Source organism: Ipomoea nil, unplaced genomic scaffold (assembly GCF_001879475.1).
Source record: "Ipomoea nil cultivar Tokyo-kokei standard unplaced genomic scaffold, Asagao_1.1 scaffold1509, whole genome shotgun sequence".
Classification (NCBI taxonomy): Eukaryota; Viridiplantae; Streptophyta; class Magnoliopsida; order Solanales; family Convolvulaceae; genus Ipomoea; species Ipomoea nil.
In genome coordinates, this window is record NW_017617937.1 from 375,301 (window position 1) to 394,757 (window position 19,457).

At 35.0% G+C, this 19,457-nt stretch overlaps 1 protein-coding gene and 1 non-coding gene across 3 annotated transcripts; one reads left to right on the top strand and one right to left on the bottom strand.

The window, feature by feature from the left end:
- Nucleotides 1-8,416: 8,416 nt before the first annotated feature.
- TRNAA-UGC lies at nucleotides 8,417-8,489 on the top strand. Its single transcript has one exon. It is a non-coding gene; the product is annotated as a tRNA-Ala (tRNA).
- A 793-nt stretch (nucleotides 8,490-9,282) lies between these two features.
- On the bottom strand, nucleotides 9,283-17,915 carry LOC109189197. Of its 2 annotated transcripts, none has more exons than XM_019339989.1 (15): nucleotides 17,649-17,915; nucleotides 17,307-17,540; nucleotides 17,145-17,205; nucleotides 15,531-17,004; nucleotides 15,400-15,431; nucleotides 13,963-14,095; nucleotides 13,567-13,664; nucleotides 13,237-13,281; nucleotides 12,940-13,045; nucleotides 12,023-12,149; nucleotides 11,678-11,793; nucleotides 11,477-11,553; nucleotides 10,751-10,885; nucleotides 10,191-10,259; nucleotides 9,283-9,730 (listed from the first exon to the last, which is right to left on the bottom strand). In XM_019339989.1, exons 2-15 carry the CDS (start codon nucleotides 17,453-17,455, stop codon nucleotides 9,458-9,460), a joined length of 2,895 nt encoding a protein of 964 aa, XP_019195534.1. In that variant the 5' UTR covers nucleotides 17,456-17,540; nucleotides 17,649-17,915; the 3' UTR covers nucleotides 9,283-9,457. The 2 variants fall into 2 exon arrangements, with proteins under 2 accessions (XP_019195534.1, XP_019195535.1); XM_019339990.1 differs by having other exon boundaries at nucleotides 17,307-17,463; nucleotides 17,602-17,860.
- Nucleotides 17,916-19,457: the final 1,542 nt, after the last annotated feature.

Consider the following 19,457-nt stretch of genomic DNA (forward strand, 5'->3'; position numbering starts at 1 on the left):
TCATTCTCTTTGGTGCTTTCCCATTTAATCACGGAGGTATAGCTCGACGTCGCCGACGATGATGATGACGAGCTTCTCGAGCTCCTCAAAAGGCTTTCATTCATTAGCATTGTTTCAAACCCGAATCCGCAACCGTTGACCTTCTTGTCGGGGAAACTGCCGTCGCCTTCGATCTCCAATGCTATGCTTCTCGAATTTGAAGATGAATAGACCATGCCCATCTTCGTCGTCGTCGAATAGTCAGCTGTGGACGTCCCAAGAGACTTGAATCGGGAAACCCTCCACTTCCATTCTTTCGTTGCCTCTGAATTTCCACTTGAGGTGCTTGATTTGTAGCACCCTTTGGTTGTCCAAGGAGAAAATAAGGTCCAGGTCATATACGACAACCCAACAATTGATAGAGATGTGACTCTCTTTGCCGCCGAAGTTTGCTTTTGTCGTGTACAGTTTCCCGCCGTAGATGCGCTCTCTCTTTAGCACCAAGGCTTGGGTGTTCCCAGTGTTGCGAGCTTTGGTTTTGGCATAAGCTTCTTTGTGGTAAATGTCGATAAGAATGACGATTTCACCGTTGACGAGAACAACGATATAAAGCCTGCATATTGGTTCGGGGCCCGACCCAAACTTGGCTCAGGAAAGATCCGTCGCTACTGATTTGGAGCTTGTGAGGGAAGCGTGTGAAATTACATATATGTTCTCAAAGATCATGGCAAGCATACGACCAAATAGATGGAGGACTTAATTGAGTAAAAATTAAAAAAATTGAAAATCTAATTAGATTCAATCAATAATCGATAACTAATTTGTAAATTTTGCTATACTTGAAGGATCATTTTGGGTATTAACTCTATTATATATTATTTGAAATTGAAGATTTCACTTGCGTGCTCTAGTAAAGCTACGTGACTGACCACTTCTAATACGGGCAAATAGCTCACGGCTCTTTTCGTGTAATAAAATGACTAAACTACCCTTTGCTACCCAATCATGTTTTTATGTGTCTCACCTTTTTCTTTAATTCCTTGAACACAAGTTGTCTTGTACTAACTAAACTTTATGAGTTGTTTAATCTCATAAACATCGTACAAGCAACTCTTTCCCCTTTTAACCTTTTCTTAATCATTGTTTATCTTATCTAAAGTCTAATCTTATTGGCGCTATATATTTATATTGTTTTATAATAATAATAATGGAGAATTTCACTTATACTTCATTAATAATTATTGTCAGTTATGTAATTTAGTGTGTCATTATAAATTTTAATAATAAATCTAATACCTTTAATTTGTTCAAAAGTTGTAAATTTGGTCATGTTTTTGCTAGCAAAAGTCGATCATCAAAGATTTTTGGAATATAATTACAATTTGTAAAGGGTTTTTAGAGGGAAATAAAAAATAGTTATTCACGTTTGTAGCTTGTTGACAGATTATTAGAGGGAAAATGAATAAAATATAATTATGGAATAACTGTCGAAAAATCGCAGTTTCAAGTGCAGGCTTTTCGTGGGGAGGAATGAGATTTGCAACCTTTCAAACAATTCATGAAGAATATCTTGAAATTGACAATGGACTAAATTAGATAACTGACAACAATTGATGAGGGACCAAAATTGTAATTTCTTGATGTTGAAAATTTGAAATTATAAGATGTTTAACATTAAAATATAATTCCAGACAAGCGAATGATATTTTGATGTCTTTGTCGCAAGCTACTTGAAATTGCATTCTAGCCTTCTAGGTGAAGTCGCCTTGTGACCCTATCCAGTAAAGAATCACAATGATGTAAGTATGTAACTAGTTTAAATTGTCCAAATCAATAGACAGCTCAAATTAAAAATCAAACTTACAATATTGTAATTATCAAATCAATTATTGCTTGACCAACTCTGCTAGGCTTACTCCGAATTTAATCTTAAATTCTTTATCAAAACTTTTTTATCAAAACTTGTGTGTATTTATCAATACACACAGAGCAATAGACTAAGGCTTACAAGTAATTATCAATTTTTTTTTTTTTTTTGTTTTCTTTTGATGTACATCGTACTTGAATTTTGTGCAGTTTGAATTTTGTGCAGTTTGTAAACCAAATTTTATTGATAACTTCTAATTTGAATTTTGTGCAGTTTGTATAATGTTCATAATGATAACCGTCCAAAACTTTGAATCTTTTATTTCATCTTAATACCTACCACCCCGTTTTAATTTATTCTTCTTGTTATATTACATAATAATGGGGCAAGAAATTTTCAATCTTTGACTAATTTCTTTAATTTATATTTGTTGAATCTTCTAAATTGTTAGTTTAATAGTACAATGAAATGTCAAAAGTTGCTAATGATCTTGTGGTCGAGAGGTATGAAGTGACTTTTTAAAATGGGATGTTATGGATTCAAGTCTCAATAGGGGTGGAGTCAATAGTACTACAAGTTCTTGAGATTTTGTATGCCGCCGAGGGTGCTGATTTGAAAACTAGCAATTTACCTCTTCTAGCGTCGTTGTGCACATAGTCAACGATATAGGCTGATTAGGGTGCACGATATAGGTTGACTAGGGTGTTGATTTGACGACTAGCAATTTACCTCTTCTAGCGTCGTTGTGCACATAGTCAACGATATAGGTTGACTAGTGTGCACGATATAGGCTGACTAGGGTGCACGATATATGTTGACTAGGGTGCTGATTTGATGACTAGCAATTTACCTCTTTTAGCGTCGTTGTACACATAGTCAACGATATAGGCTGACTAGGGTACTGATTTGACGACTAACAATTTACCTCTTCTAGTATCGTTGTGCACATAGTCAACGATATAGGCTGGCTAGGGTGCTGATTTGATGACTAGTAATTTACATCTTCTAGCGTCGTTGTGTATATAGTCAACGATATAGGCTGACTAGGGTGCTGATTTGACGACTAACAATTTACCTCTTTTAGCTATTTTTGAGTAGAGATTGTAGAGGCTTAGGATCACTCTAGTACAAGTATAATGTAGAAAATCTATTGTATGAAAAAGAAAAATGAGAAAAGGAGTTATGATGGCATAATGGTGATTCCACGAGAAACTAGTGGCAGATGTGGAAGACTCCATTACAGATTTACTTATCCTTCCAAAACGCGTCTCTTGGCTTCTCCCGTTATAACGCACCTCAAAATCTCCAAAAAAATATATCGCAAACGCCCATTTCTTCTTCGTCTTCTCTCTCCCTCTCTCTCTCTCTCTCTCTCTCTCTCTCTTTCTTCTCTTCTCTGCTGAATTCCATTCCGCCATTGCTGAGCCGATCGAAGAAATTAAACCGAGAAGATGGGGTCGAGGCCGACGCCGAGCTCCGGCGACCTGGCAATGAGAAAGACCAGAAGAAGATCCACCCGCCGGAGAACCCCCTGCAAGGGCGCCGCCGCCGGCGACGGCGCTCCGGCCTACTCCTCCGTGTCGGAAAAGCTGGAGGCGCTCAAACAGCTCATCCCTGCGCTCAACGGTGAACGGAAAGGCGACCAGCTCTTCCAAGAAACCGCGGACTACATTGTCCTCCTCCGAACCCAAGTCTCCATTTTGCAGAAACTCATCGACATTTACGCCGCCAATCCGCATCGCCAAAACGATGTATAGTACTCAGCTCCGCCGCCTGAGATGCAAAAATGTTCGGAAAAGGTGAAAACAACAACAACAAAAAAAAAAGGCCATCTTTTTCTTCTTCCTATTTTTTCCTTAGCTTCTTATCTCTAAATTCCCAGCAATGTAATGCGCAGATGAGTGTTTTTACTCCATCTTTCTTCAAAGATGAAAGTAGTAGTTATATATATCACCAAGATTTTCATTTCTTCTTTTAGTTATATCATCAACACCTGACAGGTTATCTCTGTGATCTGAGCCTGATGAAAAAGCACCCAAAATCCCACCATTTTTTGTTGGGTTTGTAGGTTATATATATATATATATATATATATATATATATATATATATATATATATATATATATATATATATATAGGGAAAATGGCACTTTTCCCCCTTGTGTTATATGCTTATAACACTTTTTCCCCCTGAGTTATTCATGCATTCACATTTGCCCCCTCAATTATTATAGAAGTGGCGGTTTTTCCCCCTGATAATATTAAATGGACATTTCTACCCTTAAAACAAATATTTTATTTATTTCTCTTCTTCAACAAATTATCCCTTATACGTAGGGATGACCACGGTTCGGTTCAAACTGAACCAAACACTATAGCAATCAAATTAAAAAATTTCGGTTATGATTCATAACATAACCCAATATTTGGGTTTCCGTTTATTAAAATCGTGAACTGGAAAAAAATGGATCCTGAACCGTGAACCGGAGGTTCAAATCGGAACAACTACTAGCAATAGTTTAAATTAGAATTATAATATTTGCAAATAGTGTATGTTTTTTTCCGCATTTATATTGACTCTCACATATAAGTATATATAATCGCGGTTTGAGTTTTATTTTGAACCGTCGGTTCACGATTTTGGATCCAATTTGAACGGTTGGTTCAAACTTTCTTTTAAAATTTTATTTTTTTTTATTTTTAAAATATTCTAAATTCAACACTTAAATGTATTTTATTTTTTCAAATCGTGGTTATAATTTGTTGGAGAAGAAAAATAAATGAAATATTTATTTTAAGGGTAAATATGTCCATTTAATATATCAGGGGGGAAAACTGCCACTTAAATAATTTAGGGAGAAAAAGTGCTATAAGTATATAACAAAGGGGGAAAAAGTGTCATTTTCCCTATATATATATATATATATATATATATATATATATATATATATATGTTAAGGTGAAAAACCATCTTAACTTCAAATTGCGAATTTGTGAAAGCACCGCATTTGATACACAATTGTACTGCATCCTGAGCCTCTAGGCATTTCTAAGAGCCGTGAGCAATTATGTAGTAATTGCAGTGCAATCCTTCACAAATTTGTAAATATATATATATATATATATATATATATATATATATATATATATATATATATACTACAATAATTGCTAAAGTTGTGTGTTTGGAATTAAGGATCATAGCCACCATATCATGACATAGCCTTAAAAATTAGCATCTTTTATATTTTTAAAATGACATCTCTTAACTATGCTCAAAGTGTAGATTTATTCATTAAAGTATTTGAAGTGTAGGTTTAATTGTTCACTTATTGGTGAATTTAGTCCTCAAAATATTATTTTTACCACCAATATAATGTATCACTTAATAAAATGACTGATTGGGTTCTTTAGTAACTAATAAATCGACCATTTTGATAGTAAACAAACAACTAAATTTACAAATAATTGAATGACAAAATTTATATTTTGCTTATTAATAATGATCAGTACCCTGGTGGGTGTGGTTGAGTGGAAGAGACTCATTCATCCATAACCAAAGGTCACAATTCAGTCCTTAACTTTGAGTATAGAACATCCTTAAATCTCTCGACCAGCTGAGGTTAGGATTGGATCCTTGACTTTGAGTATAGAAAATCCTTAAATCTCTCGACCAATTGTTTCACTGTGTCCTATGAGACCAACTGTTTTACCGTGTCCGATGATGCAAATCCTGGTTATACCTAAAAAGAATGAAAAACTAGAGAAAGAAAGAAAAAAAAAATGATGAGAATGGGGGTGAGGTGGAGAGAAGTGGGGTATGATGAAATGGGGTCACATGGCATGTTAGGGAGTGGAGTGACAAGCAGTAGCAGTTGTACGTAGCAATATGAAAGAAATTAAAGGGTTTATGTAGCATGTGCTGAAAGGGGTTGTAATTGGTCCTCCCCTCTGTGTATAGTATTCCCAGGCAGACTTATATTACCACCTAAAATTTCTATCTTTTTCCTTTCAACATTTCCATTTTCAGAGACAGGGACAGTGGGGGGTGCCATCAGCTACCGACTATGTAATCCCCAACGCCCAAACAAACAAAACAAGTGGTCCTTTACTTTAATTTGGTCCTTCATTATTAGCTTCAAATATTAACCACCATGAATTGCAGTAACATCTTTAGATATGTGTATTGAGGATTCAAGATTATATTGTTGTTGTTTAATTCAATTTGTTGAGATTCTGGGTATCGTTCAGTCACGGGTACTTGTAATTTTTTTAATCGCTTCGTTTTCATATACAAACAAATAAATTATCTTGAGAATTGGCCCGTGCAGTGGTTAGTTAAAGTCTCCGCTTAGTTGCTCGTAAGGTGATTCATGATGATTTGTGGTGTTGAGTTCGAGTAACTTACTAGTGCTTCTCTTGATAGCTCTGAAATTTATATGGTTTTAACGTTTAGAATATTAATGAGATTGTTATTCCATTTTGAGGGCACATAATGCATATATGTAGGGGCATTCAAGTGTGAACATACATGTACCTTGCAACATTATAAAGTGTGTCAGCTAATAGGTAAAAGCGTACTCAAATATGTGACTTTGAAAATGTAACACGCAAAACTACAAAGTGCACCTGATTATATATGTAAAAGTGTATCGTTTTATTGGGTGCACTTTGTAGTATTATTTGGAGTAGTTGGAACATTCCACCACCCAAAACACCAAAGGCTTTTACAAAGCCTATGCAATATATATGCACCATCGCATACTCATAAAATGCACTTTCTCATGACAAGCTTTTGCTTTAGGGTGCAAGGAGGTTGGATTTGTGTAATGACCCAGAATTTTATGATTCTTTGTACATTAAAAGTTTATAATAATTACTAAATTGCCATTACATATTTTCTTTTGCTTGCTTTAGATTAGAGTTGTCAATCTTTCCATATTGATGCCTAATATGAGTTCTCAATTTCCATTTGTAGTCTTTTCTTGAGGTTCATTATTAGTTTAGACTTTAAGTTGAGATAAAACATGTCATTTCATTTCATAGACCGTGTTTGATATACATGTTGATTGACTTATAAAAAAAAATATTGACTTAGGCCCTATTTGGTAAAAAATGGCATATAGGTCAATTTTGACTTATTTGACCACTATTAATTGTTTGATTTAGTTAAAATATTAATATATATAAGTGTTTGGTTAATTAGCTTTTTGCAACTCCAAAATGCTAAAATTCAAAAGCTACTCCAAGCAACTTTTTCAATTAGCTTTTTCAAATATACCAAACAGCTATCAGCTAACAGCTAATTTATCAAACACTTTTCTACAACAACTAATCTTATCAACTAGTTATACCCTCTAATTAACACAATCAGCTAACAGCTATCAACCATTTACTAAACAAGATTTTTTGATTGTGGGAGAACATATGATTTAGTTTTGGGATTAAGAATGGAGTTTGGGTTAGCATGAATGGAAAGGAAGCCCCCAAAGAATGTGGAAGGATTAGAAGCTAAGGTGGCAGGGTGGAGACAGCAGAGCACATCATGACTATGTATGTCATATATATCCTCATCAAAGGGTGTCATCATATCATAGTATAACAATACGCATATATAAGAAGCATAAAATAAGGATGAGAAGAATATTCGACATTGACATGTATGCCTATAAATGGGAAAAATTGCTATGGGGATTGTCTAATCTTTGTTCATAACTAAAATGGATAAGAATCAATGTCAGGTCGCTGCTATTATATATATATATATATATATATATATATATATATATATATATATATATATATATATGATAAGTAGTGATTCTTTCATATGGGAAGTTATGAGATCGAGTTTTAGTGGAAGTGGTGTTGACTTTTTTGTGCTTTAACAAGTTGAGAAAGAGTAGTACTCAAAAATATATATATATATTATCCATGTACTATAGCTAGAATTTTGTTCAATTTAATTCATGTACTTTAAGATTTATTTATTTTCATGTACTATAGAATTTTGTTCAATTTAGTCTCCATACCTAAAATTTATGAGGTTGCCATGTTAGATTTTGTGAAGTTGCATGTAATAATTTGACATGACAAATATTTTGACCTTTTTTTTTTTTATTATTATTGATACAAAGTATTTTAGTTTCATCAAGTTAATTTTAAGCCTTTGAGATCTCACTCTCAAAGTCATTGGAGGAGGTTAATTGCGAGTTGTTTGAACAATCTTTTAAGTTCTTAATTAACCTAGTGTGTACACTTTTGTGTCTAGGAGCCCTCTCCTAATTGATTCGTTAGCGTTTCTATTGTGTCTCAAGTTCTCAATGAGATTCAAACTTTTACAATACTGATATAAGTTAGACTTAAATTAATTAATCAGAATATTTAAATTAGCTGGGGCTCGCCATACTAAAATTTGTGAGGGTGCACACTGCACTTGTTTCAAGCAAATTATTAATCTTTATTATTATTATTTTCATTTTTTGAAATTAGTTTTAGTAATTAAGTGGTTGGAATTATCTAAAACAAAACTAAGTCTTGAATAATTAAATTGATACCATCATCTGAAAGGGGATGTAGCTCAAATGGTAGAGCGCTCGTTTTGCATGCGAGAGGCACGGGGTTCGATCCCCCGCATCTCCATGGTTTGTTCTAAATTATTTTGTTACTAGTTAGAAAACACGCTTAAATTTGATTTAATTGGCTTCGCATAAAATTACAGCATATAGTTCCTGGAGGATTGCGCCGGATGGACTTCCAAGACTAAAAACCATACATTTTCCAATTTTGTTAGTATTTGTGGATTTATTTCCTGGTTTAATTTAGGGGTGCGTGTTTTAATATTCACTTGATTTATTAGTTCAATTCGCTATTCGGTTTGGTTGAAGAACTCAATTCTCAACATTTCTTAAATTTTAAAATATAGACCAGACAAGTTTATTCAAAGTCATGGTTGCAATAGGCGCTAGGCGGGCGTAAAAAAAAATAGTGACAGACTTGCCGTTTGATAATTTTAATGAGATTATTTTCAACATTCAATCAAATAACACATCCAAATAAATAAAATAATGATAATTTATTAGTCATAACATCATAATAATATTAAAATCAATAAGACGTAATCGGTCAAAACCGAACAAAAGTGGTCAAAATTAAATGACTCAGCCGAGTTAGGCGGCCGGCCGAAGAATGGCCTACTACATTCAAAAATGGCTCGGCATGGCGGCGCGTAGCGCCTAGGCGCCGCTTAGGCCGAGTTTTACAACACTGTTCAAAGTACATTTTCGAGTCACTAGGAAAGGCTTATTATTTTGTAAAGATGCATAACTTGACAATGATTAAGTGAGCAAGTCCAAGAATACGTGACAACTTTTATGTGTGATGCTCACAACATACAAATGATATATAACGAAGTGATTATAAGTAAAAAGTACGATAAGTTTAAATTTTCTCTTATTTTAATAAGATAATGAATAAGATATATTTATCAACAGTTTGAAGTTGCATTAGATTGGGAAGTAGCAACATTATTGGGGGGGGGGGGGGGGGGGAGGAGAAAACATCTCTCTCTGTACTGTACTATCTAACTTTTGGTTTTGTAGTATTTATTATTATTGCCTCAGCCACACCTGATAATCTGAACCTTTGTCAACAAACTTCTGCCATGTCCCATCTAGGTAAACTTCCTTTGAAGGGTTCCAATCAAAATGGCCAAGCTTCATCACCACAGAATCTCCAACCTGGGCAACATACCCATCATTGTTTGCGTGGAGAATCTTCACAGGGCTTCGACAATGGATTCCACCTCGCCTCCGTGCCTCGATTAACTCAGTTATGATGTCCCGGATTCCAAAATCGTAGAAATGATCATAGAACACCACAGGCTGCAACACAACTCGTAAAAGTCATTTTAAATTTTGCATTCCAGAACTTGTGACATTAAACTGCCTTCTCTCCCACAATCATTTGATAGCATATCCTTATTAGTATATTAGAAACAACCCCGACCATCCTGACATTATCATCCTTCTGCATTTACATCGATTCTCTAATTTTCATATGTACAAAAATATATTCTTTGTTTTCCTTTCCCCAGAAAAATTATGAATTTCTCCAGTTAGTGAATGCACCCTTAGTTTATTACTTTACTGCCTTCTTGTTTTTCTTTCAATCGTTACAAATATATATTGGAAAGAGAAAAGTGGGTACAATAAGAAAGTACTTAATTGCACTTTATAGAACCAAGCTCTTTCTTATGGATACTTTTTCTTTCCTAATCTACAACCAGATCAACACTATAAAATCAATAGATATATTATACAGTGTTGGGAATAGAGGACTTACTGTTCCAGGGTGGGTCAATATATATGCATATCCTTGTGTGAGCTTATCTCGTGGAAAGGGCCAATGACCCTGACAGAGAAATTTAGTACACATTATTAGCAAACAGCTAAGCAAAAGGCACACAAGTAGTTTAAAATTCCTTTGGTTGCAAAACTCAAAGAAAACTAGAAAGTAGCATATTATCGAAGGACCCCACACAAATAACAAAGAAACCGATTGGCTAAACATCTTCAGGACATAAAGCATCTTTTCTTACTCCTTATGCCAACTTACCCTCTTTATTAGTACTTTAAGCTGTTAATTAAATGCAAGGTTACCAAGTGAAAATATATAGAATTGGACAATAAAACCGCAACATGCACAAACATAATTTGTCTCAATTTTCCCATACAAAACAACGCAAATCTAGACTTCATATCCATAAATATATGCAACCTCTGAGATGAGTGTCCAATACAATCTGAATAGAGCTGATACTGTCAGCCTGGGCAATTCTCTTTCACATTGTGCAGTGTGTGTGTGTGTGTGTGAGAGAGAGAGAGAGAGAGAGAGAGAGAAACCTGTGTTGATCCGGTATCATGATTCTCTAAAAATGTTACTGCACGTGAAGGCCACCATCCCATTACTCCTGATGGTTTTCCTTGAGGATCAATTAACCTCCAGTACTGGTTATGCAACGCAGAATGAAGTATACCCTGTGGAAAATTGAACATCAACATCTCCAGTTTGAATGTACAGACAAATCAATACTAAACTTGTGGAAAAGGTTATGCATTAGTCCTGGGTAGTTTGTATAAACTGCTAAATCTCATTCCCTTTTATTTTGGACCTTCTATCAATTTTCTTAAAAGTAAACTAAAAATCTAATCACTATAAGTACTGCCTCCCGTCAACAATATAAAATAAATATCCTCATCAAAGTCCAAGCAGGTGCACTGTCATAAGCAATATCAGGGAATGTCAATAGGAATATGTCTTATTCCCTTGCTAACAGATTTCCATTAACACTTCGGAACAAACTCAACAAGAAATGCAGTTACCAGATAAAATAATCAGCTGAAATAAGTTTTATTTTTAATCTTATTTTCCCAATATTGCAAGTAAACTTTCAGAAGATAATTTGATGCTGGACAGAATCTTTCTAGGCATCTGATTTTCTCGCAGTACTTGAATCTATATTTGAGAACAAAATTATGGGCAGGGCAAAATAAAACCTACATGTATCCAGGTTATGACTTCTATAGTTCTATATATGAAAAAGGCGCACTAGAAATATAGAATAATACCTTTGTCGTGACATCAAATGCTGAGGAGGTACCACCAGTCGCATTAATCCAGTTAACTATGCGTTGCCGGTGAGCATCTGGACACTCAAGGATATATTAAAATCAAGACCAACAGAAAAAGATCAATTTATATTTCACATTATGGAGTTTTGAGGCAAAATGGATATACTCCATATGTATTACTTTGCATGCAATACTCACCTTGATTGTAACACAAATTACCACCTTCGTAAGCAAGACTATCCCAATACTCTCCAATAGCAAAGGCAGGGTTTGAAGCTTCAATATACTCTTTCACATAGCCACCAGAAAAACCTCTACATACAAGAAGAAATAAAATCTTTATTAAACAACCTAAAGTCCAATATCAACATGTCAATCAGAAGTGTCAGCTCAACTACAAATCACAAACTAAGAATCTTCACTTCATTGACTTCTCAAAACTTAATACTAGAATTTGATATGTACTCTGAAAAGGTGGGGGGGGGGGGGGGGGGGGGGGGTAGAATCCAACATTCTGAAATTTCAACAAATCTACACCTTCACCTCACAAAATCAAGACGCCACCCATCAAAACCAATATCATTTCTCAGCCAGTTCAGCCACTCTTTTATATCTTTTCGTACAAAATCTTGTGAATGATCTACGTTTGGTGCAGCGTGGAAGACATCACCTACATTATAAGCAAACCAAAACAGGAAAAGAGTTCCTTTTATTGAATTACAAGTTCACAACACATCAAAGCTGCTAAAGTACGAAATGGCATCAATCATGACAATAATTTTGGATGGTATCTGAAACTTAAAATTTTCAGGACCAACATAAGAGAGTATTAAGAAACCTCTCAAAACCATGTGTAAGTTTGAACAGCAAGGCTGTCCATCAAATTATTGTTTATAAAATATCACTATGGAGTTGGATTTTTCCTCCCCACAAGGTGTCTAGACAATATTATTGCCAACTGAAAATCTATGGCCACTGCATAGTTGGGAGCCATATATACTGGGATAACTGAATGGATGATTAGTGATATCTGAGAAGCATGCTTGGAGAATAGTGCATTTACTCAAAACAAATGCCAAGAGAAAGATGCAGAACTAATTCCATCAAACATGCAGGACATTTGTGCAAATGCATTAAGTTTGGTTTTGAAGAACTCCACATTTTATTTAACTCACAGAGTCCTTGTCATCAGGAAATTACTTCCCAGCATGCACCCCAACCAAGATGGCAAGAGATCCACGCTTGTAACCACAAGGTCACGAGTTCGAATCCTTGCCCTCTTGGTTTGAGCCAGTCAACTATGGGTAACCTAGGTTGGTTTACTTCCTTGTGGTCCTTTGCTGGCTAGGGTCACAAGGCGGGGTTTACTTACACTCAAAAGGGTTGTGGGGTTTCCCTCATCATCCAAAATGATAATTATACACAGAAGCAATGCATCTTGGCAGAAAGAATAAGCATACCACTAGAAGGATTTCCACGCCCTTGGAAATTTGGATCATCACAAACAATCGCTTCTGGTCCCCATGCTAGCTTGCCTCCAAAGATGTTCCAGACACCATTTGGACTCTGCAGTCCACATAATGCCCGTAAATATTTTCATTAATAAAAATGATGAACTTCAATGCACAACAATTCTATCCCGTTAGGTAGGTGTAATAGTTTGTAAAGATGTTCATCACACAACAATACTATTGTCAAGAACAATGATCCCACATTCATATAAGATGACAAAAGTGGATAATTCAGGAATGCAGTACCTGCTTATGAGCACACCGATGGTTCAAAACAACATCTCCCAAGGCCTGAACATAAATGGCAAATATGTTAAGGTAAATCTACTTTGAATCTTAAATGCCAACCTAGATTTAGAGTCTATCAATCATGTTGAATGGGGTGCACAGGTCCCAAATTCGAATTTCATGAACTTTTGTTATCATTTAACAGACCTAAATCCAAAAAGGGTCCTTTATAGAAGAAAATGATGATACACAAACAGATATGATAAGCAGAAACATTCATGAAAAGATTATTCATTCATTCAGATTGTCAGGTAAAATTTATGAAATTTACTTATAATACATATATACCAGAAGGTCATGGTTATGCATTTCCTCTATACAGTGCTTTAAGTCATCTACAGAACCATAAGCAGAATTCAAGTTGTAAAGGTCAGAAGGCATGTAACCTGCAAAACATTGTTTAGCAATGTTAGTATATTGTTTGCAATTGACAGGAACAAAATCAGGGTACAGAAACTTCAAACAAATATCAATACATTTTGTAATAGCTAAACTTAATATAATAACATTAAGATTACCATGCATTATCATGGAGCTAGATTATCCATAAAGAAGTGCTTTGTAAATAAAGTTCTGCTACTAAAGACAACATATGTTATCACTCAAGAGTACTACAGTTCAAGAAAAATTAGCCATTAAAAAAAAAAAAGACTTTGCTAGAAAAGGAAGGTATAAGGTGCAAACCTTGTGGAGCAACCGATTCTGTCGGTGGTGGGAACCACACTGCTGTCACACCAGAACGTGACAAATCAGCAGCTTTAGGAGCAAGCTCAAGATACCACTGCCTTCTCCAACTTTCCCAATTAAAAGCTTGAAACTGATAAGTTTGAACATTATAAGAAGCTCTTGAAACTCAAATCTACTAAAAAAAAAGGCGCAAACAATGATATCTATTTGTGCACTGGAGATGCAGAAGCATAAAAATTTTAGTGGCAGTGAAAGTATGATCCTCCTAAGAGGAGAATGCCAGCTGGAGGGTTAGAATTGGCTCCTCAGCTAAAAGAATTACAGGTTGATTGAGAGCTATGGTAACCTTTGAGCTGATATATATCTTATAAGATCTTTCTATTCTGGCCTGTACCACCCTATGGGTATAAGACCTATTAAGATGGCACTAGAAAACATAAAGTAATAATTTATGATCTTTTTCCCTCTAAAGAAATCATTATTGCTGATGTAATCAAGATGCATCAAGTCATTAGAGCATCCACACTTGTGGATTTTATGGGGTTTTGCAGATAAACAAAAAAAACCAAAGAAGGGTTTTTAACAAATGTGGGGATGAGTTTTTGGGGTAGTTTTTTTTCCTGCAAGCTTATTTTTTTGTGGGGCCCACCGTGTGAGAGAAAAGGCAAAGCAAAGCTGAAATGCTGCGCGTAAGGCGCAGGGAGCGCGCCTACTGGGCACGTTTTTAATAACCTTTTCAATTTTTTTTTATTTGATGTCAGCTTTTTTTTTTTCATTTTCTTTTTCTCCATTTTTTCTTGGCATCCTCTCTCTCTCCTAAATGTCACTTAAAAACCCGTGAAAAAGCTTGAGTTGATATGGTTGCTCTTAGAGCATCCACATCATTGGGGAGAATGGGGGGATAATGTAAGAGTGATTAGGAGAGAGAATGTGGGAGGGGAGAGAAAAAAAGAAAAAAAAAAAAAAAAAACTGATTTTTAAAAAATAAATAAATAAAATAAAGGCTTGTCAAGCGCGCCTGACGCGCTACACGAGCGCGTGTAGTGCACGCGCACAGCATCTGTCTGTTTCTTTTTTTTTTTTCTTCTTTTTTCTTTTTTTTTCTGACATTATTTTGTGATTTGCAGGACAAATATCTCCTCAAATAACCCCACCCCACATTTGCTATTAACCCCACCCAACATAATTATTCTGACATTAACCCCATATTATCCACTAGTGTGGATGCTCTTAGAAATCACAGAGCCAATTGCAGGAAGAAAAAACTTGGTTAGATCTTAGACACTGCTGACATGTGTTCTACTAACATCTGCAGCGTTTATCTATCAATTTAAATTTCCAAGTAAAACAGCCAAACTGTTTTCAATTAAAAAAGAAAATTATTCCAATACTATTCAATTTGTAATTGTAAAGGGTGCTAAAATATCTACTAACCACTATCTCACGTCCGGTACCTGTTCCTGGTTCTGCATCACAAGCAGTTAGAATAACAAAATTATACATTTTTTTGTGTAAGAATCTTTTACTGAGAAGCAGTAATGGAATAGAAGTTTCAGAAAGTGCACCTAATTTTGTTTCTTCTGGAGTTCTTTGCCATTTAATCGTCTTCCTTTGAAGAGCACGTTCCAAAGATTTTCTTTTCTTCTCAATGACTTCTTTTTCAATCACATGTTCAATGAGTATGTCTCCTTCCTTTGGCTTTTCTTGGGCAATTGACCATACTTCATCAGGTTTAGGCAATTGCAGAGATTTAAACCTTGAAGCCATAACTTCTGATATATTTGTCTTCCTAGGTGGAAACTTGGGACAGATGGAGTTTATCCTTCGTGCCATCCAGACAGGTATATCTCTTCGAGGACCATCACTTAAAAGTTTCCCCTTCTGTGAATCATTATCCACCAGTAAGTTGATCCTTCCACCACTACCAACAAAAATGGCATCCTCCTCCGCTCCTTCAGACAAATTCTTATTCAATAACAAAGCTTCAGCCAGTTCTGCTTTTTGCCTCCACATCTTTGAAGCAGCTTCAGATGCTTTCAAAGATCTCTGCAATGCATCACCTCTTCGCATGTAGGCTTCCTCTTGGGAACGAGATATTTCTTTTGCTGCTTCAATAGCAGCCTTAATACTCTCAAGTTCATTTTTAAAGACCTTTGAAGCTGCTCTCTTTTTTTCTGCAGTTTCCTTTTTCATTTTCTCCAATAAGGAGTTGATTTCCTGCTCCTGCTGTATGGCTGTTTTTCTACTTGATTCCTGAAATGCATGCAGTGCTTTCTCAGCATCGTTTGCCTGGTTTTCAAGTGCAACTGCACGTTGGCTCACCGTTTCTAACTCTAATTTTAGCCTTTCAATCTCACTTTTACATATCAATAACTGAGATTCCAAATCATTAACAACAGTTTGTAACTGAACATTTTGAGACTCGATAGATGTGATATGTTCAACAGAACTCATGTCATCTGTAAACGCTGACATGACTTTTCCTGTATGGTCACCAGCTGATTCTGCCACAGCCAGAGCCTTCTCTATGGCATCTTTAGTCCGCTGGATGATAGAAACTATGGTACCTTCTGTAGCATTCCGTATTTGTTCCTCAATCTGATAAGCTGCCTCAGCAGCAGACGTTTCAGCAGCTGAAACTCTCAGCTGCACATCTTCTAAAATGTGAGAGGTTGCCTGCTGGAAAGCAATCTCTGCCAACTTCTCAACTTGCACTGCAAGCTCAATGGCATCTTGTTTTGCAAGGGCCAGCTTAGACTCCAAGTTGAACCTCTCCTCTAGAGACTGCTCTAGTTTCTGATTAAACATGGCCTTCGCTGCCTCAAGTTCTGAAATGGCCATTTCCTTATCAAGCCTAATAGCATCTACATAATCCCTCTGTTTAGAGTCATATCGAGCCAACTCTTCAAGCAAATGATCTCTCTCCTTCTCAACAGCTTCTTGTCTGGCTCGAGCCTCGGCAAGGGCTTTCCTAGTTGCCAAGAGTTCATTTTCATCACCTCCACCAAGAATATCTGTGAACTTTTCACTAGAATCACCCTTTAACCAGAAAGCAAAATTTACGACAATTAGCACTCTATCCATCAAATGACAACACATCAACAAATATTCCACATTTGAAAAAAAAAAAAAAAAAAAAAAAAAAAACCAAAACAAACAAACAAACAAACAAAACACACCACTCTTGTAGAAACAACAGGCCTTGATTTGTAATTCCAACCATCTGGGCAAGACAGTTTTCTGCACCAAATGACCAGACAACAATAATCAACGGCTTCAAGCTTTTAGATTAGTCACGGAAACACTAGCAAAACCTTATGTTAAAAACAATGATTTCTAACCTTTCCTGAATTGAAGATCTATTGCGAGTCACAGGATGCCACTTGACACCGAAATGCGAAATGCGGTCAGGATATGAGCTTGAAAAGCCGCTAGAACAACATTGAACAGCAGCTCTAAGCGATCCATTCGACAATGCGATTCCAATCATCTCGGGTGCTGTTATCCAACCAATTAATCAGAAATCATAACCTCTAGAACGCCATGCACATTGAATCATAAATACACCTATAATCCTATCAATAACAATCGAAACATATATTAATAGATCATAAAATTCAAATTTGTCAGCCAAACCTCAAAACAAAGGATATACAAATATATTGTCGCTTGCAAACTCATACATCAACGTCTGAATCTTAACACAGCATCGTCATCCCCCTGGGAAATACAGGATGCAACACAATGAGCCTCTTCTGAATGGCCACTTGTTTGTGATGGAGGATTGGGAGCAGTCTGAGGAGAAGCAGATGAACTGCAAAATGTGATGGTGAAAGAGAGAAAAAATAAATTATTATTTTTTTTTTAACAAATTTTATTTAGTTTTTTATTTTTTTTTAAAGATAATGGATTTTATCTGCAGCCTGCTTCTTTACTTAAAAAGTAGACTTACTTTCTGGAAACTCGATCGCCCTTTTTGATTCATTCAGCAACGGAGTAATCGCTTGTTATCCCTCATTATTCTGTGGACTATATTTAATGTACATTTAATATAAAAATAATATATTTAATATTTAATAATGTACATTATATTCAGAAAAAATACATTTAGTATATTAAAAATGTATTTTTTGTTATAATCAGCACAACAATATGTGGACCATGGTTCACACAATAATTTATCTGTTGTTATACAGTGGATCATGGTCCATAATGCTACGTAGATCATGGTTGTTAAATGAAACTATAACAGAATTAAAATGATACTTTAAGTGTTGTTAAAATAAAACTAGTGTGTGTGAAAAATAAAATTAAAAAATACAACTCATTTAACAACGTATATTGTCAAATGAGACTGTAGTATAATTAAAATGATACTTTAATATTGTTAAAATGAAACTAGTGTGTATAGAAAATAAAACTAAAATTCAGAACCATACAATAACGTATATTGTAAAGTGAACGTGGAATGTAATTAAGACAATACTTTGACATTATTATAATTAAACTAGTTTGTGTAGAAAATGAAATTACAAAATAAAGTTCATACAATAATGTATATTGTCAAATGAAACTGTAGTATACTTAAAATGATACTTTGATATTATTATAATGAAACTAGTCTGTATGAAAAATAAATTTAAAAAATAGAGCCATATTGTGAAATGAAACTAAAGTATAATTAGAATGATACTTATTTTATGGATCACATTACTACATAGACCATGATCCACGGTCAAATTTGCCCAGAGTAATTGCTTTGGCATTTGGGAAAATAGCTATTTCCATTATTGTCCCTAAACAAATTACTCTCTTTTAAAATAAAGGTGTGTTTAGAAACTTAGAAAATATTTTTTGAAAAATATTTTCAAAATATGAGTCATAAAACTATTTTTTTAAATTGTATTTTTTTTATTTGAATCATTTTTTTTCTAAAAATGAACATGTTATATGTTATTTGTTATAATAACAATAATAACAACAACAACAACAACAACAATAATAATAATAATAATAATAATAATAATAATAATAATAATAATAATAATAATAATAATAATAATAATAATAAGTGATGGTGTAGTGGTGGATGTGGAGATTGTTGTGGTTGTGATAAAAGTGGTGGTGGTAATAATTCAAAAACTAGGGGTGTCAATCGGCAAATTATGTTGTGCATACAGATGCAAAAACAACGTCGTTTTGCATCAAAACGCGCGGTCCTACTTTAAAAAATAAAAAATAAAAATCAGTATGTATAGTTATGTTGAGTTTTTTTTTTTTTTTAAGTTAGATATCAAAACAACGTCGTTTTTGCATCCGTATGCACCATGCATACAACAATTGGTGTCAATCCCCTGTTACTTGTGTGAATTGAAGCCGAGTTATCCCAGAATTCCCCCCCCTCCCCCCCCCCCCCCCCCCCCCCCACAAAGAGAGCTCATTTGCCACTTAAAGCTACCCTATTGGGTTGGATTGTTGGTCTTATTGATTTA